The sequence below is a fragment of the Stegostoma tigrinum genome, chromosome 30 (genome assembly GCF_030684315.1).
Source record: "Stegostoma tigrinum isolate sSteTig4 chromosome 30, sSteTig4.hap1, whole genome shotgun sequence".
Classification (NCBI taxonomy): Eukaryota; Metazoa; Chordata; class Chondrichthyes; order Orectolobiformes; family Stegostomatidae; genus Stegostoma; species Stegostoma tigrinum.
The window spans coordinates 188760-210064 of NC_081383.1; the positions used below are offsets into that span (position 1 = coordinate 188760).

A 21305-nucleotide genomic window follows, 5' to 3' on the forward strand; every position below is an offset into this window, starting at 1 on the left:
CGTACAGGCTAGGTGGATTAGCCATGCTAAATTGTCTGTAGTGTTCAGGGAGGTATAAATTAGGTGGGTTATAGGGAGATGGGTGGGGTGCTGTGAGAATTGATATGAACATGTTGGGCTGATGGGCCTGTTTTCACACTGTAGGGTGTTCTGTGATCTATAAAACACTCACCTTCAGCTTCTCGAGAGCAATTAGAGATGTCCAATAAACACTAACCTTGCCAGCACCCATATCCCATGATTTAACAAGTCGATTTAACTAAGAGCATTTGTGTTCTAAGGTTTCAAGGAAGGAAAACATTTGAAGCAGCCTGATTAATTCACGAAGAAATGGAAGTAATTATTTACACTAAAGCTGGTTTGATGAAGTTGGTATTACAGTTGTGGATGTTTGATGCTGATGCATATGCCCAGCTGCTGTGTATTTTGCTAACCTGCCATGTCTTTCTGGCTTTCACACACAGTGACAGGAGAGTCTCCCCCCAGCCTGACAAAGGAGCTGACCAATTCGCTTGCAGGTGTTACAGATGTGACCTTTGACACCGACTCCCAATTTCCTCTTGATGAACTAAAAATTGATCCCTTAACATTGGATGGTCTGCACATGCTGAATGATCCGGACATGGTGCTGACAGACCCTGCTACAGAGGATACTTTCCGCATGGATCGTCTGTAGACAAGGACACTGAGACCTAAGACAAATCAGGGAAGCAGGCCAAAAACCCGCCAGGGAGCGGAAATTGAGTGAACGAGTGCAATTGGTGGAATGATGTTAAAGTGAGAGCGTAACGTGCAATGAATTCCGCTTCTTGTTCCAAGCTTGCAACTCTGCGATCCTGAATGAACCAAGTATAGCGCTTTCAGCTATGTGGCGCACTCCTTCATTGCAGCGTTTCATTGACTCCATCACATCCCTGGGCCTCTTGTTTTATTTTCCGTTCTCCTATTTATATTGTCCTCATGGTAACGGTGGGCTGTCAGTGCATCGTTATTATTGGCAGGTTTACATGTAATTTGGAGTCTACCCATGAGGTAACAACTGACAGTAAAACTCGGCAGCTCCAGGCCAGCAGTACGGTGATGTTATTATTTATCCTGAAGTCACCAGTCTGACATTTCTTTCAGTGCGCTGTTGCCATTGTATTTTCTGTGCTGCTCGATTCTTATTTATATTTTTATATTTGTCAGTGATTTTTTTCTCCTGCCCCATTCCTTTTCACTGTGCTTGTGTTCAGCAAAAGCCACTGCCTTGTTGTATGTTGCTAAGAAAGTGAACAAGAAACTGATCTGACACAAGAGCTAAGTGCATGGACAGAAATTGTATTACAGCCAATATTTAGAGGGGCATGCTTTCTTGCTCCTGTTTGTGTCCCTTTCCTTTATGTTTCTCCATCGGATTTTAAAAAAGAATGTTGACAATGTGTGCCAGTCCGAGATTAGTTTGCTGCCAGCTCCTTCCACAAAAAACCAAACGTTCTCACCTCCCTCTGCTCAGCTGTTTCGATTCTCGGTCAGTCCCACCAGTCCTGTCAAACTGCACATGGCTGTCTAAATGCCCTCTCTCCAACAGGCGCACATCCCTTCTGTCCAGTGTTTGTGAAGTATATGTGCTGTTAAGCTGCTTAAAAGCCTCTCCCTATGTGGCACTCATTCAGTCTCAGCCCTTACAGCCAGCTGTTGTGTGGCCAACAACACTCACTGTATTTCACAGTTTATCTCTGGCCACTGAAGTGAGAGAGTGCAGAAATACTTACTTGATATTAGGAAGGATAGGCTTAATGCCAGCTTCTGAAGGGATGTGCAACAATGATGCTGCCCAATGAACTTTTCACCATCTTTGCTGCAGTTCTTGGTTCTGAGAGTGAATAGGGAGGGCTATCACTAACACTACATGCTGTGGAATCTGCTCCCAACACATCCACTACAAGTCAGGACTCTGTCAGACCTTTCCTGCACAAGTGAATTAACTTGCACAACAGAATCACACTTAAGTTCAAGACGCTAACCTGGTACTGGCCTATCAAGCTACATGTCATTTCTGGCAAACTTGCTCCCACTAATGTTTCTTAAAAAGAACACTAAATGGACACTGTATCCTACAGACTTTATATAAAGTCCTGAGACTATTTTATCAGCCTTTACTGGGCAGATTAATGATGGAGCAAGATGTGTCCGTATTAACAAGTACATGTTAAACTGCAGATACAACAAGAAATTAGGACAGCAAATTGCAAAGGGACTGGAGTATGGAATGAGAAATCTTTGCTGCACTTGTATAGGGTATTAATAAGGACACACCTAGAATAGTGTGTACTGTTTTAGTCTCAACACTCAAAAAAAAAAGTAGTTGCATTGAAGGTAGTGAAAGTTTACTGGACTGGTATCTGCATTTGACAAGTTTGGCCAGTTATAAGAGGATGAGTTGAATGGATCTGCTTTCTCTGGAATCTAGAAGAATGAGATGATCTAATTGAAACTTGTAAGATAATGAAGCACCCTAACACTGAAAAGTTGTTTCTCCCTGACTGGGAAAACTAGAACAGAGGGAACCAGTTTCAGGAGGCAAGGCTTAACATTTAGGACTTGGATGAGAAATTTCTTCCTGCAAAGGATTGTGAATCTTTCAAATTCTCTATCTTGAAGGGTTGTTGTTTCTCTATTAAATGTGCTCACGAATGAGGTAGAGAAATGTTTGAGCTCTCAGGGACTTGATGGACATAGAGGGTGGAAAATTGGAATTGAGGCAGCAAGTTAGATATGAATCATTTAAATGACAGAGCAGTCTTGATGGGCCACGTGATCTACTGCTGTTCTACTTGTGTCTTCGTGTTCTCTTCCTCTGTTGTGGCCCTAGTGAAGCAAGTGCATGCACATCGCACACACTCCAACATATTGGATTATTCCTCTGTCTCTGTAGCTGCAGCACTCGAGAATGCATTCAAACCGCTAAATGGAAGTTATTTTTCTTCAACTTATATATCCTCTCATGTAGGGAGTTCAGAAAAAAGTGACAAAGCAATCTCTGAATGACAGCCATACTGTTTAGCATGATGTCAGGAAGCACTCCTTCACATGAAGGGGAATGGGAATCTGAAACTTTACTCCCCTCAAATCAGTTGGAGCTTTCAGGACTGAGGTTGATCTGTTTTAATTGGGCCAGTGTATCTAGGTGTCTGGGAAATAGATTTAGGCTATTGATCAGTCATGAACTTTTCCTTCTTAATTATTGGGATGTAAACAACAGAATAGCCTGAGGGACTGAATGACCATATGCCATTTCACTATTCCCACATTAGCACAAGGTACGTTTTGAAATTCTGATAGCTGTTTGTGTCTGGATCAGCATCTAATAACAAGATTGATCAGTGGCACAACAGCTAAGAGCCCAGTGACCTTCTATGTAGCTTGAATATTCCTACCTTGACGTAATATCTAGAAACAGACTCCGAGCCCAACAGTTTGCTACTTTGTTCCATTCGGAACAATCTCCCCACCCAGGGTGTGAGTGTCCAGGCTTCTGCTGGTACCAGCCAACACAATACTGCACCTGTAGGAGATGGCAGCATGTGCTTCTGTGTGTCTGCATGCTTCCTGGTGCTAGGCCATGCTTGGAATGTTGAGTGAAATGTATAATCACAGCCAGTACTACTCTGAGCTCTTTATTGTACAGACTATTTATAATTTGTTAGGCATTTGATAGTTGCCTCATTTGATGTCAGTATAGTGTGGATTCAGAACTTTGGGGTAAATCTAAGCAGTTTGTATCACGAGAGGTCCTTTTCTTGAACTTTAACATTTTAGTTTGAAACTAAATCAGGTTAATAATTCATTATATTTGAACATTTAATACTGTTCCAAATTTGAAATGTTGGCGGGTTTTAATATGCAGAACTTATGTTCCCACTTGATGTCCAAAATTAGGAGTGAGGCATGGGTTAAGGAAAATATATAAAATGGTCGATAAAATAATATACAGATGTAAAGTTTTTAAACCATATATCTCTTTTAATTTCTAACGCTGCAAATCAAGCACTTTTTACATCATGTGCATTCCTTGCATGGATTGTATTTGTACATCCCTTTCATACTTTCCCACTGTACTTCCCTTGTGACAAAGAATCTAAATCAGTGGAAGTGTTGAGTATGAAGTTTTTTGAAGAAGGCTCCCGACCCAAAACATCAGCTGTCCTGTTCCTCTGATGGTGCCTGGCCTGTTGTGTTCCTCTTGCTCCATACTTTGTTATATCTGAGTATGAAGTTCCTGTTTAATTCAGCACTTTAAAACCAGGTTCTTCTTAGTTGTATTTGCAAATGCAGTGACAAGTAAGACAGGTATATCAGGAAGACAACCTTAATGAAGTGCTGCATTAATGCAATGCGGGGAGAGAGCTGCGTTAACTCATACCCCTGTGCAAGGTTTATTTTTGGTGTGCTTTTGGATACCTGTTGGATGTCTTGCGGATTAATCCTGATGATTAATCCAGAATCATGAACTGTTCTTGTTCCTTTATGCTCTTGTGCAAGTAATATTCAGGCTTGTTCTGATTGCTACTGGGGTCATTTAGGCTGTTGTTCCCTAATTTCTTATTCCTGCAGATCCTGAGGTTGAGCAGTCAGGAAAAAGAGAGACATTCTAGACTTTCAGCTTGTAGTGAGTTGGATGTTGTCCACACAGTGTTATTGTTATTGATGCTGCACAGAATGGATCTTGTTGCTAAGAGCACGTTGCTTATGTGAAGAGGTTGATTTTGCCTTCACACCCTTTTCCTCCGCCTGGACCTGATATTGGAGAATCTGAGAGATCTTCCCAGAACTGTGCATGCATTTGAGTGAATACAAACATCGGTCACAAGAATTGCATAAAATCGGAGCCTGTTTGTCTGAGTAATGAACAAGTAAAGAGGTGTGTGTGTGTGTCTGTGTGCATGCGTGCGCCTGGGGAGATGCCATATAACTAAGTTGTATACTTCAAAATAATCTTCATGTACAAAAATTTGCTTCAGAAATTCTTTTTGACCTATTTGGTGAGAGTACAGTCGTTGGTGTTTGTGGAAGAGTGCTGCGATTGTGATGTGGAAAAGTTGGAGAATTCCGGTGTCTGTACTGTTAAGGGATGGAGAAGAGCAAAACTGGCAGATTTAATCAGGAGTTAAGAGGTTAATTTGATGGCATTATGGGGGCCTGCAGTACCTATAATCAAAGGGCATATTTTACTTGATCAAACTGCCATGCATAAAATTGTTGATATTACACAAAACCATAAGAAATAAGAACAAGAGTAGGCCATTCAGCCCATTGAGCCTGTTCTGCTCTTAAATGGGATCATGGCTGATCCAACATTCCTCAAGTCCACTTTAATACATTTTCCCATAAACCTTGATTCCCCTACTTATAAAGAATCTAGCCATCTCAATCCTTAACACAAGGACTCTGCTCCCACAACTCTCTCCTGCATGTGGTTCCAAAGACACTCTGCCATGAGAGAAGTAGTTCATCCTCACTTCAGACAAATTGGTGCCCTTTTATTCTGAGAAATGCCCACTGGTCCTAGACTCTCCCATGAGGGGGATCATCCTCTCAGCATTTACCCTGTCAAGTCCTTGAAGAATCCTGTATGTTTCACTGAGATCACTTCTCAATCTTCTAAACTTCAGTGAGTAGATCCCAATGAGTTTAATCCTTGCTCAGCAGACAATCCCTCCATAGCAGGGATCATCCCAGTGAACCTTTCCTGAACTCCCTCCATTGAAATGGTATCTTTCCTTAAATAATACAACTGGACTGTTCTGTACAGGTATTAACAAGAGAGCTAGAAAATAGTTATAGTGATTGGGGCAGGAGATGTAGGGAAGAGAGCTGAGTAGGAATGGTGATGGTGGGCAAATGTCTGAAAGTTGTGGAAGCAGAGTTGATTTTAAAAAAATCACATGGACACCTCATGGACTATGACTCATGGTATCCAATAGATAATGAGCGTGTGAGTGCTGTGTTGGACATTGCACAAAAGAACCATGGAGCTTATACAACCTCAAGGTGTTTTGCAGTCAGTGGTTGATTTAAATAGCCAGTGCTGTGCGTGCAATGGGAAGTGGATATACTACGGTATGAATGTTCTTTGGATAATAGAATAGCACTACAGGGTGGAATAGACCTAACAATTTGCACTAAGCATAACATCTGTGATTTAGAAAAGTTTGGGGAAGTAATGAAATGGTGCAGATTCAGTTATGGAAAATCATATTTAACTAATTTACTTTGAAGTGAAAGGTGTTGAAGGCAATCCATTTGATGTTTATGTGGATTTTCTGAAGGTATACAAGAAAGTTGCACAAAATAGATTTTTTTAGCAAAATTCAAGTCCATTGGAATAAAGAGACAGGCGGAACAATTCAAAATTTGCTTAGGAACAAAAACAGAATGCAGAGATGAGCAGTCATTTTCCAGTTGTGGGTTTGGGAGCCCATGCTATTGCCCAGATTTTTGTTAATGATTTAGGTGTGCAGTGCATAATTTTGTAATCTGTAGTTGACATGAAAATCAGAAATGTTGCAAACAATCAATGGAGTAGTAACTGAGGAAGGTGATATGAGGAGAGACGTGGCAGATTAAATCCAATGTGCAGAAGTTATGATAGGGATACCGTTTGGAAGAAAGCAATACAAATAAAAGGTCTGTGTGTATGTGTACGCAATTCTTTGAAGGTTACAGGCAATTTGAGATGTCTTTTTAAAAAAGCATACTTGAATCCATGGCATTGTTATTATTGGAACGTGGATGCAAGGAAGTGATGCTAAAATGTTATAAACGAATAGTTAGGCCCCAGTAGGAGGAACATATTAAATTTTGGATTCCGCTGTTTAGGAAGGATGCCTAAGCCTTGACAAGGAATTACAGGTGATTTTCAGGAATGAGGGACTTTACTAGTTAATGTGAAGAGGCTGGGATTGTACTGTTCACAGCAGAGGATATTAAGGGAGACTTAGTTGAAATATTCAAAATTCTGGATGATTTGATAACAGTAAATAAAGAAAAACTGTGTGCAGTGGCAGAAAGCAGCTCATTGCTTCCTTGGTAAATTAACAGCAGTCAGAACGGATTTCAAAAAGGAAAGCCCTTGCTTACCAACTTGTTGAATTTATTGAGCAGTTTTTAGAGAGTAGATAATGGTAATCAGCAAATTGATTTATCTGGATTTTGAAAAAGCCTGTGGTACAAAACTAATAAAATGTGGAGTGAGGACAAGTAGCAGAATAGATGCTGGCTAGTTTCAATACAAGCAAAGAGTGGGAGTAAAAGGTAATTATTCAAAGTGATACTCCACAAGGATCAATGCATGGGAGCATTGTTGTTCACAGTTTACATCTAGGACTGTGGATCATTGTTAAAAAATAAGGGGTCACCCATTTAAGACAGGTGGACTCTGTTTTTCTCAGAGGGTTGAGTGTCTTTGGAATTTCCTTCTTCAAAAGACAGTGGATGCAGAATCTTTAAATATGTTTAAGGCAGGGATAGATAGATCCTTGATACTGAAGGAGATGAAATATTATTGGCAAGATGCAGGAATGTGGGATTGAGGTTGAAGTCAGATCAGCCACCATCTTACTGAATGAGACAGAAGGCTGAGTGCCCTGTTCTTGTTCCATGTTTTGTCTGTGAACACTTTGGACTTTGAAATCAAAAATGCAATTTCTAAATTTTTGGATGACTCCAAACTAAAAGAAAAGTTAATACTTGGGCAGAGGCCAGCACGTTACATTGGACATTAATAAAAGTATCAAATGGGAAATTATTGGCAAATGAAGTTTGGTGCAGTTCAATGATTGAGATTAGTTTGGTAAGAAGGATTTGGAGGTCACTATTACTTACGTCAGGAGAGGAATAAAGGGATCTTGGAGTGCAAAGGTATTAGTCACCAAAAGATGCGCTACAGGTAGCAAGGCTATATTTTAACGAAAAGCTTCAGCCTTTATTTCTCGAGGATAGAAATGAAAGGTCAGGAAGATAATGCTAAATCTGTTTTGAACTTGGTTCATCCGAGTGTAATGTGTGGGTCTGATCACCATGTTATGAAAAGGATACAGAGGCATTGTAGAGGTTGCAAGGATGGTGCCAGAAATGAGAGTTTACAAATCAGGAAAGTACTGACAGGCATTGGGACCCTTTTGGCAAGGAAAAAGGGCTAAGGAATGACCTAATTGAGGTTTTTGAACGATGAAAGGTTTTGGCAAGTGGATCCAGAATGTTCCTTCCTGTGGGAAAGTACGGAATTGGAGGCTGTGAAGATAAGATCACTGCCAACAAATCTAATAGGAAATCAGAGGAAATATCTTTGCCAGAGAGTAGAAAGAATGTGGAACCATTTGAAGCAGTTGTTGAAGCCTATATTGGAAGTTGGACAAACAAATGAGGAAGAAAGGAACTGAGTGGGATGGGTTTATATGAGAAAAGATTGGAAGTGGTTTGAGTAGAGCAGAAAAACCAGCATAGATCATTTGGGTCAGATGGTCTGTTTCTGTGACATGTATTGTTTGCTGTTTGGGATGGACAGTAATTGCTGGCCTTGTTTTTTTATAATGCCATACTTTTTTTAAGAATTGTCAGTAATCAGTGGGCGTAGATTTAAGACAAAAATATGGTGACATTGAGGAGACTTCTCTTTGTGATTAATTCAAAAATGAACCTGTTAAATGCAAAAGGAAATAGATTACAGGGCAAATGGGAAAGAGAAGGAATGGAATTAATCAAATAGACCTGCCAAAGAGCTGACACAGGTAGTGTGGGCCAGATGGTTTGTGCACTGTATCATGCTACCAAAGCCTGGTTGCTGGTTACAGATTAGTAGGTTGCCTGCTGATGTGGTCCTTACAATCATATTCAGGCTTTGCCATCTCTTACTCCACACCCACCCAGCTATAACATGTGTATCACACTGGTTGCAGTGATTGGTGTAGTTGGACATTAGCTGGAATTCTGTTCTTCAAAGCTATATCTTGTCCAGTTTGCTTTTGAGATTGTTGGATGCTACCCAGAAAATTCTAGGTCAAAAATTGCAGTTGTTTATTTTTCTACTTCAGTAATTACAGAGAGATTTATCCACTGCCAGGAATGATACCATGCAGCATATGTGGAATTGCACTGCCAAGGGTTCTTCTATGCAAGGTACCGTGCCTTACAGTGCATTACCGTGCAGTGCAAGAGCTAATACTAGTATGTCCCATGCAACACCGGGAAGAGCCAAGTGTGCCTTTAACCCGGAAGCTGTGGATTATACCAGGGTATTCTGTTACAGAAAGTAGTTAACTTCTCACCCTGCCTGTGGCATTCTTTGGATTTGCTTTCTCTTGAGTTCATGTATTTGCTGATTGTTTGTTCAGTTTAAAGCTATCATTGATCCTTTGTAGATCAAAGAAATACAATGTAAATTAGGGAGCCTTGATCATTAAAACAATTCTTACTAAGGTCCTCAGTCGCTATTAGAAATCCACAGTGCAGTTCTTCACATTAGATACTAAACAGTTCTGCTTTTGTACGTTGAAAATTTGAAAAGATTCTTATGCTGTAATCTCTGAAATTTCTTGGCATATTTTAAACCCTGTTTAGAGGATTACACCTAAAAAAAAACCAGGGTGTATGATTGAACAGTAGGTGTAAAATCATTTGGTGTTCCTTTTTGACTGGGGTTTTAGATTAGATTTTGGGCCATGAAGTAATTTACAGTTGGTCTAGACTTGAGAAAATGAAGCTTTTCTGCTCATCTCCATTTCTTCATCAAGTATGGCATGTTACCCAAAACTTCTCACTAGGATTTCTGATCTTTGTGAATGGATGTTTATGAAAATGAACCAGAAATGGTACAAACCTCACATAGATGCTCAGGTAATAGAACACGGTTCATTGATGTCAACTTTTCTTGCCTTAATTCTAGGGGTATTCTTTATTTTAACCTTTTTTAACCATCTGTACTATCAGGAGCCCGTACGGTTACTTTTATGCTGAGAAATCTCACAATAAGATGAGGACCTTTTTATAATCATCCTGAAATATTGACTCTTGCTGAGAGAAAAGAGACCTGCTGTCAAAGATTTTCATTTTGATCAAGGATGTCAAAGTTTCAATAAGAACCATTCATGCTACATGTGAAAAGGGGCCTAATTGGTTGACAAGTTAGCTGATCAATACATTGCCATGGAGAATGCATCATTATCCTGACACTTTTCCTTAATTTTTTAAAAGGTACAATGCCTGGGCTCAATTATTTTTCTTGCATCAGTCCTGATGCATGCAGTATGAGAAGCCTTGACAGTATGTTCCTTTTTTGACAGTACTTGAGCACTGCATAACAAAGTGATAATTGAAATGATTATTCCGGTTAGGATACATTTGCTTGACTTGGAGATAACCTCAGATTTCCCTATTTGCTCGTCCATCTTCCAAATTAGCAGGAATATGCACCAAAGCTTGAGCAATTCACACACTCTCAGACTCAGAAAATTGATTGGCAGCAAAACCTTTCTTTCCATGGAGATACGGCAAAGCAGCTTCCCCAAGAATGCCATTTTAATCAGATTCCGCCCACGAATCCGTCAACATTTATTTATTTTTCTGATGTCTTGGTTTTTCTAAATAAACTTGGAAATTTTGAAGTGGATTTCAGGTATAATGCAAACCATAAATTGTACTGACTGACTGACTGTCAAAGGATCTTCATTTTAACTTGTAAATGTTTTTTAAAGGTTATGTTTGTGTGAGGCTTCTGTCTTTGTAAATGAAATGTAATTAAAGTTCAACAGTTTTCTGCTCGAAGTCCTTAAAAGTTTAATATGTTTTCAGTTCCTATCTCTACAGAATGCTGATTCTGTCTTCACTTTATGGCTGTACATGATGAATGCCATAGAGGAGCAGGTTTTCATAACTTAAAACGTGCAAGATTTGTGGGTTTCACACTCTGGGTGCAGTCCTCACATGAGACAGAAGAACGTAGTTGGGGAGATTTTACTTTATTTTAATTCACTCATGGATGTGGGCATCCCTAACTGCCCAGCAGTCACATCTCATTGAAGTGTACAGTGCAGGAACAGGCCCTTTGGCCTTCAATGTTGTGCTGAACCCAATGCCAAATGAAACTAATCCCTTCTGCTGCCATTGGTCCATATCCCTCTATTCCTTGAATATTCATGTACTTATCTAAAAGTCACTTAAATGCCCCTGTCGTATCTGCTTCCACCACCATCTCTGGCAGTGCATTCCACGCTCCTACCACACTCTTTGTAAAATACCTGCCCATCATGTCTCCTTTGAACTTCCACCCTCTTACCTTAAATGTGAGTTCCCTACTATTAGATTTTCAACACTGGGGAAAGAATTTTGACTGTAAACCCTATTCATGCATCTCATAATTTGATAGACTTCTATCAAGCCTCCCCTCAGCCTGCACTGTTCCAGATAAAACAGCCTAAGGATTTTCTAGCCGCTCCTTATAGCTCATATTCTCTAATCCAGGCAGCATCCTGGTAAACATCTTCTGCACCCTCTCCAAAGCCTCCACATTCTTCCTGTAATGTGGCAACTAGAACTGAACGCAGTAGTCTAAGCGTCGCCTAACCAAAGTCTTATAAAGCTGCAACATGACATTCTGATTCTTGGACTCAATTCCCCGACCGATGAAGACAAGCATGTCATATGTCACCTTCACCATCCTATCTACTTGTGCGGCTACTTTCAGGGAGCTATGGACCCCAAGAATCTTCTGTATATCAGTGTTGTTCAGAGTCCTGCCATTAACTGTATAGTTTTGCTTAACATTTGATCTACCAAAGGGAGGACCTCATACTTACCTGGATTAAACTCCATCTACCATTTCTTCACCCATATCTGCAACTGATCTATATCCTGCTATGTTCATTGACAATTTTCTACTACTTTTCTAAACTATCCACAACTCTACCAATTTTTGTATTGTCTTCAAATTTACTAACCCATCCATCTACATTTTCATGCAAGTCATTTATATATATCACAAACAGCAGAGGTCCCAATATGGGTCCCTGCAGAACACAATTAATCACGGGCCTCCGGCCAGAAAAACACCCCTCCACCGTACCTTCGGACTTCTTTGGCCAAGCCAGTTCTGAATCCACGCGACCTAGTCACTGTACATCCAATGCATCTTAATCTTCTGGATGAGGTTGTCCCTAGTTGTTCTTGAGAAGGTGGTGGTGTGTTTCTTACCGAACTGCAGTAACCCATGTGTTGTCAGTTGACCCACGATGTTAGGGATTTGCAATATTTTGAACAGGATGTATTTCAAAGTCAGGATGGTGAGTGGCTTGGAGAAGGACTTGGAGAGCAGCATCACTGCTCACATACAGCTTTATCTGGTAACTCCAGGTTATCCTTGTCCTGGGAGTGTTTGGTGGGGGTGGTGTGGAGCAAGGTTTATTCTGTTATTGAACGCCATGCTGTTCCTGACCTGGGTGTATTTGAAAGCAGATAGTATAGAGGGATGTAAACATATTAAATATAAGTTAACTGGATTTTGCTGAGTGTTGGTGTTGATCTGCTAGCTCTCAATACATACCAACAGTAACTGTATTTCAGGGTAATAGTATGCGATACAGATATTTGAGTTGTGAAACATGTGATACATTGTCCTCCTGGAATCATGCAGTGCAGAAGGTCATTCATCCTATCATGCTCGCTCCTGTATGAAACATTTATGAAGAAATAATCTTCACTCACTAATTTTGTTTTTACGAACTCAGGAAAAGTTTTATTCATAAAATCTTTGTAGTGAATCAAAATGTTATATATTACTGGTTATATCCGTCACCTTTAACAGCTTTATATGGACTCTACAAACCAATGTGCAGCTATAAGCAGGATTATTTAGAAATGATGCAATAGTTAAACACTGTCAGTCTATTTGTTCCTCTGTTGGATAATCCTTGCTGATATGTTCTGTTATTGACTTTTGTTCTTGGCACCATATTCTTCCAATCCTCTGCAAATGTAATAAATGGGCAGGATTGGAATTTGGTTAAAATGATCTAGTGAATAACTGAAGGGCTTGGCAGTATCCTAATGACCTTTAATCTGGGTGCCATACGCAAGGAAAAACACTAAATTATTCAGAAACATATAGAAAACATTCACTAATAATTACCAATAAAGAGAGACCTAAGTTGTGAGACTGTGAGATATTAAGACTGGTCTCCTCAGTAGAGAAGGGTTAGAGATCACCTGTCAAATTTTCATGTTGGTGAAAAGTTTTGGAAGTGTTAAGAGAGGAAAATAATCTAGAGATCAAAGGGCAAAAATAATTGGAAAATAAATCTATTGGGACATGAGGGGAAGTGTTTCACCAAGTTGTTGGGGTCTAGAAGGAGGTAATCTTAAGTAAAGAAATAACTCGGGGACTAAGTGTGATGGCTATAAGTCAGCACAAACGACGGGTACATTTTAATGATTCTAGCTCGCTTATTCAACACTGACCAAATGTAAAAATCTCAGCTTTGCTCATTCTCGATCTGCCTTTGTACCAGATTGTTCTGATCTAAAATTTACAAAATGTGTCCATTTCCTAAATCCCAAAGATCAAATGAGAAAAATAAATTGAAATCACTCAAACGTTTGATTGATTGATTGGCCATCTTCTGAGTGACAAGAATTTATTCAGTTGATCATGAAGGATTTCCTTAAGACCTGCTCTTGCCCATCATCCAATAAGGGTGCAGGTGTTAGAGTTGTTACCTTCATCTAAATCTGTGGGAAAAGTTCTAGTATTATTGATTAAAGGTTTGAGATGTTGTCACTGCCAGAGTTGGTAAATTCTAAAAGGTTTTTCTGGGATCATGCTCCATTCTTCAAATCTGGTTCTGAAGTTGTGTTGGGTGGAAATCTTCTGGAATTGTGTCTGACAAAGACAAAAAGAACAATTAATAATTTAACCCTGAGGAAGAATTAACAACACAAGGGAGTAATCAATGAGTAGCAGAATGCTAAGAAGCTCAGAGAAACAGAGGCATCTTGCGATGCTTGTCCATAGATTCCTGAAGACAGCAGGGCAAGTTGATAGTCTGATTAAAATATACAGACACAAGCCTTTATCAACCATGCCATAGATTATAAGAGCAGGGAGCAGGAACTATAGAGAAGAGATAATGGGAACTGCAGATGCTGGAGATTCCAAGATAATAAAATGTGAGGCTGGATGAACACAGCAGGCCAAGCAGCATCTCAGGAGCACAAAAGCTGACGTTTCGGGCCTAGACCCTTCATCAGAGAGGGGGATGGGGGGAGGGAACTGGAATAAATAGGGAGAGAGGGAGAGGCGGACCGAAGATGGAGAGTAAAGAAGATAGGTGGAGAGGGCTCTCCACCTATCTTCTTTACTCTCCATCTTCGGTCCGCCTCCGCCTCTCTCCCTATTTATTCCAGTTCCCTCCCCCCATCCCCCTCTCTGATGAAGGGTCTAGGCCCGAAACGTCAGCTTTTGTGCTCCTGAGATGCTGCTTGGCCTGCTGTGTTCATCCAGCCTCACATTTTATTATCTAGGAACTATAGAGAACTTTGGTTTGGCCACAGCTGGAGTACTGTGTGCAATTCCGGTCACCACAGGATAGGAAGGATGTGATTGGAAAGAGGGGGTACAGAAGCGATTCACCATGACATTGCCTGGGCTAGACTAGTAAGGTGAAAGGCATGAGGTTTAGATGGAATTTGAAGAAACTTCTTGCCACCCAAAGAGTGATGGAAATCTGGAATGCACTGACTGTGATAGGGTAGTTGAAGTGGGAAACCTCACAACCTTTCAAAACATACTTGGATGAGCACTTGAAATGTCATAACATTCAAAGCAATGGGTCTCATGCTTGAAAGTGAGACTGGTGCAGACTTAGTTTCTTCTGTCAGTGCAGACTTGATGCGCAAAAGGGCCACTTCTGGATTTGGGAATTCTTTGATTGCAGAAGAGGCTGGAGAAGGAAAACGGGAAGAAGAGTGTAGAGGTGGATCAGAAGTACATGCTGAGTTTAGCGGTGGGTTGGGGGTAGTGAATGTCTTATGACAGGTTGTTTGAATTATTGTAGGTCATGATTGTGTTGCCCCTGAACTATTACACTATGACAGTGAGCAGTTTCGAAATGGAAATTATTTATTAATGATTTGAATAAAGGCATAGAAAGTAATTTATCCAAATTAGCTAATGACACAAAGTTATGTGACATTGTAGACAGTACAGATGATGACATTGAAGTACAAAGGGATATTGAATGACTAGGTGCACGAGCAAAACTGTGAAAGATGGAGTTCAAACTGTGAGGTACGAATGAAAATACAATGGATGTCCAAAGAGAGACAGAGGCGGTTCAGTGGCATAAATTAGGAAAATATCTGAAAAGCTAATGCAGAATAGTGCAGAAAATAATCAAGACAGCTAATGGAATGCTGGCCTTTATATCCAGAGGACTGAAGTATAAGAATGCAGAAGTTATGGTGCCATTATACAAAACCCTGATTAGACCCCATTTGGAGTACTGAGAGCAGATGTGGGCACACACCTTAGGAAGAATATATTGGCCTTGGTGGGAATACAATGTATGTTTACAAGAATGATACCTGGACTTCAGAGGTTGTTATGAAGAGAGATTATACAAAGTTGGCCTGTTTTCTCTAGAATTTAGAATGTTAAGGAGTAATCTGTTCAAAGTTTTCAATAGGTTAACAGGAAGATACAAGGTAGATAAACTTAAATTATTTCCACTGGTTGGGGATTCTATAATTAGGGGAAGCATAGTCTAAGAATTAGGGCCAAACCATTCCGGGAAAATGTTAGGAAGCACTTCTATGCACAAAGGGTGGGAGAGGTTTAGAATTCTTTTCCACAAATAGCAGTTTATGCTAGATCAGTTGTAAAGTTTAAATTTGAGATTAATTTTTGTTAAGCAAAAATATAAACATATGAGCCAAAGGCAAGTATATGGAGTTAAGTCACAGATCAGTCATGTTCTCATTGATGGTAGAACAGATTTAAGGGGCTGAATCGCCTACTCCTGTTCCCATGTTCCTATCCCTCATGCCCTGAGCAAGTTGTGTCAGTGAACAAAATTAAAGGTTCATGGAAACAGGAAAAGATATTCACTCGCTTTAGCCTTTTTTGCCAAATCAGTGCCAGGCAGTGGCAAGTTGGCACATCCTGGGCTGGTAGCCCAGAATATTGTTTTGGGCATGTGGGTTCAAATCCAACCATGGGAGCTGGTGCAATTCAAACACAATGAATAAAGCCAGGAATTGAAAACTAGCCTCAATAATGGTTCCCATAAAACTAACATCAATTTTTATAAAAACTCTTCAGATTCACCAAAGCTTTATAGGGAAAGAAATTGCTGTTCGAACCCAATCTGGCATGCCTGCGACTCTTGATGGATAAAGTGGTTGATTTTCAACTGCCCTCTGATAGCCCAGCAAGCCACCTAGTTCAGTGGCAATTAGGGGTAGTGAAGAAGGTGTTTGGTTTGCTTGCATTTATTGGTCAGTGCATTGATTGTAGGAGTTGGAGGTCATGTCACCGTTGTACAGGACATTGGTTAGGCCACTTGTGAAATACTGTGTTCAATTCTGGTCTCGCTGCTATAGGAAAGATGTTGTGAAACTTGAAAGGGTTCAGACAAGATTTACAAGGATGTTGCCAGATTTGGAGGATTTGAGCAATAGGGAGAAGCTGAATAGGCTGGGGAAGAGTTTAGAGGAATGATTAGGAAGGGTTTAAAGGGATATGGGCCAAATGCTGGCAAATGGGACTAGATTAATTTAGGAAATCTGGTTGGCATGGATGCATCGGACTGAAAGGTCTGTTACAGCTCTAAGATTCTCTGAGCAACAAACACTAGCCTTGCTGGAACACTGACATCCAATTAAAAAGTTAGGTCTTGAATGAGATGTACCTTAAGTCCATCCACCTTTACTCCTTAGTCCTAAATACATTTATCCAAAATTTATCAATTTCAGTTTTGATATCTTCATTTTTCTCCACCCAACATCAACAGTTTTCAGGAAGATAGTTCTAGATATCGGCCATCTCTTCATGTGAAGAAATGCTTCCTGATATCATCTTGACAACTGCCTCTAATTTCTGCTCAAACTATCTTCATGGGACAACTCTAACCTGGGAATCAACTGATTGAACCATCTCTGAACTGTCTCTGTTGCCGCCGTATCATTCCTTAAATAAGTTGACCAAAATGATACTCAAGGTGGTCTCACCAACACGTGTACAGCTGCAACAAAATTTCTTGACATCACCTTGCAATAGAGTGTAAACCAGACAACATTCCATTTGCTTCAGAGATCATGAGAACTGCAGATGCTGGAGAATCTGAGATAACAAGGCGTAGAGCTGGATGAACACAGCAGACCAAGCAGCATCAGAGGAGCAGGAAAGCTGACGTTTTGGGCCTAGGCCTTTCTTCAGAAAAGGGGGAGGGGAAAAGGGTTTTGAAATAAATAGGGAGAGGGGGGAGGCAGATAGAAGAGGGATAGAGGAGTAGGTAGGTAGAGAGGAGACAGGTCAAAGAGGCAGGGTTGGAACCAATAAAGCTGAGGGTAGGTGGGGAGGTAGGGAAGAGATAGGTCAGTCCAGGGAGGACGGACAGGTCAAGGGGGCATGATGAGATTAGTAAGTAGGAGATGGGTGTTTGGCTTGAGGTGGGAAGAGAAGATAGGTGGGAGGAAGGACAGGTTAGGGAGGTGAGTACGAGCTGGGCTGGTTTTGGGGTGCGGTAGAGGGAGGGGAGATTTTGAAGCTTGTGAAGTCCACATTGATACCATTGGGCTGCAGGGTTCCCAAGCGGAATATGAAGTGCTGTTCCTGCAGCCTTTGGGCAGCATCATTGTGGCACTGCAGGAGGCCCAGGTTGGACATGTCGTCTGAAGAATAGGATGGGGAGTTGAAATAGTTTGCGACTGGGAGCTGTAGTTGTTAGTGCAAACCAAGGGTAGGTGTTCTGCGAAGCGGTCCCCAAGCCTCCACTTGGTTTCCCTGATGTAGAGGAGGCCACAACGGGTACAGCGAATGTAGTATACCACAGATGTGGTATAGCAGATGTGCAGGTGAACATCTGCTTGATGTGGAAAGTCTTCTTGGGTCCTGGGATGGAGGTGAGGGGGGAGGTGTAACACTTCCTGCGGTTGCAGGGAAAAGTGCCGAGTGTGGTGGGGCTGGAGGGGAGTGTGGAGCAGACAAGGGAGTCGCAGAGAGAATGGTCCCTCCGGAAAGCCGATAAGAGTGGGGATGGAAAAATGTCTTTGGTGGTGGGGTCAGATTGCAGGTGGCAGAAGTGTTGGAGGATGATGCGTTGGATGCATTGGACAACCGGCATTTTTCCCTGCAACAGTAGGAAGTGCTACACCTGCCGCTACACCTCTGCCCTCACGTCCATCCCAGGCCCCAAGAAAACTTTGCACATCTTGCAGATGTTCACCTGCACATCTGCTAATGTGGTATACTGCATCTGCTGTTCCCATTGTGGCCTCCTCTACATTGGGGAAACCAAGCGGAGTCTCTAGAACCGCTTTGCAGAACACCTCCGCTCAGTTCGCAACAAACAACTGCACCTTCCAGTCGTGAACCATTTCCACTCCCCCTCCTATTCCTCAGATGACATGTCCATCATTGGCCTCCTGCAGTGCCACAATGATGCTACCCAAAGGTTGCAGGAACAGCAACTCATATTCCACTTGGGAACCCTGCAGCCCAATGGTATCAATGTGGACTTCACCAGCTTCAAAATCTCCCCTTCCCCCACTGCGTCCCAAAACCAGCCCAACTCTTCCCCTCCCCCCACTGCATCACAAAACCAGCCCAGCTCGTCCCCGGCTCCCTAACCTGTCCTTCTTCCCACCTATCCCCTCTTCCCCCTTCAAGCCCCACCATCTCCTATCTACTAACCTCATCCTGCCCCCTTGACCTGTCCATCCTCCCTGGACTGACCTATCCCCTCCCTACCTCCACACCTACACTCACCTTTACTGGCTCCATCCCCACCTCTTTGACCTGTCTGTCTCCTCTTCACCTATCTTCTCCTCTATCCATCTTCTATCCGCCTCCCCCTCTCTCCCTATTTATTTTAGAATCACCTTCCCCTGCCCCATTTCTGAAGAAGGGTCTCGACCCGAAACGTCAGCCTTCCTGCTCCTCTGATGCTGCTTGGCCTGCTGTGTTCATCCAGCTCTACAGCTTGTTATCTTACACTCCATTTGCTTTCAGTTTTACTTTCTGCATCTGAATGCTAACTTTTGTGATTCATGTGTAATGACAGCAGACCGTTCTCAACCAAAGTTTTGCAGTCTCTGTCCAGTTAAATAATAATCCATTTTTCTGTATTGTAGTGGTGTATGTGCAGAAGGTAGCCAAAGAGAGCAAGCAAAGAGATTTGTATAAATTAGGAGCGGAGGGAGGGAGTGGGTGAGGGCAGAAGTTCAGGAAATTAGTTTGTCATAGCTGAGACCCCCATCAACCACGGTAGCAAGGAATTTCCGGTTGAAGTAAAGAACTTTTCTGAGGTCCCCCTGAAGATCAAAAGTGTGGCCATTGACACCTGCATGGGCCTCAGTTACGTCTGTCTCTGTGTAGTGTAGGGCAGAAGGTGGCATCATCGAAACAGATGCAACGCTGAGATGGAGAAACTGGAGAATGGGGTAGAATCCTTACAAGGAAGCAAGGTGTGAGGAGGTCTCGTCCAGATAACTGTGGGAGTTGTGGATTTGTATTGGATGTTGGTGACAAGCCTATCCCCAGAAATGGAAACAGATATTGAGGAGGGTAAGGGAGGAGTCAGAGGTGGACCAGGTGAAGGTGAGAGCAGGGTTGAAATTGGAAACCAAAAATATGAATCATTGCATACAGTTCTGGTCACCGCATTATAAGAAGGATGTGGAAGCTTTGGAAAGGGTGCAGAGGAGATTTACTAGGATGTTGCCTGGTATGGAGGGAAGGTCTTACGAGGAAAGGCTGAGGGACTTGAGGCTGTTTTCGTTAGAGAGAAGAAGATTGAGAGGTGACTTAATTGAAACATATAAAATAATCAGAGGGTTAGATAGGGTGGGTAGGGAGAGCCTTTTTCCTAGGATGGTGACGGTGAGCACGAGGGGGCATAGCTTTAAATTGAGGGGCGAAAGATATAGGACAGATGTCAGAGGTAGTTTCTTTACTCAGAGAGTAGTAAGGAAATGGAACGCATTGCCTGCAATGGTAGTAGATTCGCCAACTTTAGGTACATTTAAGTCATCATTGGACAAGCATATGGATGTACATGGAATAGTGTGGGTTAGATGGGCTTCAGATTGGTATGACAGGTCGGCACAACAGCGAGGGCCGAAGGGCCTGTACTGTGCTGTAATGTTCTATGTTCTATATTAATTTTTCTAATTCTTTATGAGTGGGAAGTAGCACCAATAATATCATTGATGTACTAAAGAACAGGTTTGGGGGCGTTGCTGTGGATTTTTGATTAGGACTGAAAGGTGGAATGCTCTACATACACTACACAGAGACAGATGTAACTGAGGCCCATGCAGGTGTCAATAGTAGTTGCTCAAAGTAAAGACAAGCTCAGCCAGGAGCAGGAGAATCGTGGTGGATGGGGACAGTTCAGGCCTATTTTCCAGAAAGAAGTGCAGATCCCTGAGGTCCTATGATGGGGCTTGGACGTGTAAATGGTTTGCACATCCAAGATGAAGAGGAGGCAGCTGAAGCCCGCAAACTGGAAATGTGAAACTGACATAAAACGTCAGAAAAATCATGGATCTATGTGGTACAAGGGGAGAGAAAAAAATTGAGTCAAGGTAGAAATAAATAAATTCTGAGAGGCAGGAACACGCTGAAAAAAATAGGCATACCCTGGGCAGTCTAAAATGTTGGGGAAAGAAGTGGGGGTTTTCGGGTCTTTGAACTAGGAGGCTTATCTGGGGAGATCCCCAGCTGACAGTTGTGTTGATGATAGTCATGCAGACAATGGCCTGATGGTGGAGTCATAGAACATAGAACATTACAGCACAGTACAGGCCCTTCGGCCCTCGATGTTGTGCCGACCTGTCATACCGATCTCAAGCCCATCAAACCTACACTATTCCATGTACGTCCATATGCTTATCCAATGACGACTTAAATGTACCTAAAGTTGGCGAATCTACTACCGTTGCAGGCAAAGCATTTCATTCCCTTACTACTCTCTGAGTAAAGAAACTACCTCTGACATCTGTCCTATATCTTTCACCCCTCAATTTAAAGCTATGCCCCCTCGCGCTCGCCG

At 41.8% G+C, this 21305-nt stretch overlaps 2 protein-coding genes across 6 annotated transcripts in view; one reads left to right on the top strand and one right to left on the bottom strand.

The window, feature by feature from the left end:
• LOC125465957 (CREB-regulated transcription coactivator 1-like) overlaps positions 1-21305 on the top strand; it is a 214868-nt gene that overhangs the window by 157473 nt on the left and 36090 nt on the right. For 2 of the 3 annotated variants that reach the window (XM_048559990.2, XM_048559991.2), the window contains one exon: positions 465-10791. The exons of the other annotated variant lie outside the window; for it this stretch is intronic. In XM_048559990.2, the coding sequence (XP_048415947.1) occupies positions 465-676 (212 nt within the window). In that variant the 3' untranslated portion in view covers positions 677-10791. Of the gene's footprint in view, positions 1-464; positions 10792-21305 lie in introns of those variants that run through there. 3 annotated transcript variants of the gene reach the window in all.
• comp (cartilage oligomeric matrix protein) overlaps positions 12975-21305 on the bottom strand; it is a 44454-nt gene continuing 36123 nt past the window's right edge. For all 3 annotated transcript variants that reach the window (XM_059638459.1, XM_059638460.1, XM_059638461.1), the window contains one exon: positions 12975-13912. In XM_059638459.1, the coding sequence (XP_059494442.1) occupies positions 13863-13912 (50 nt within the window). In that variant the 3' untranslated portion in view covers positions 12975-13862. The remainder of the gene's footprint in view (positions 13913-21305) is intronic.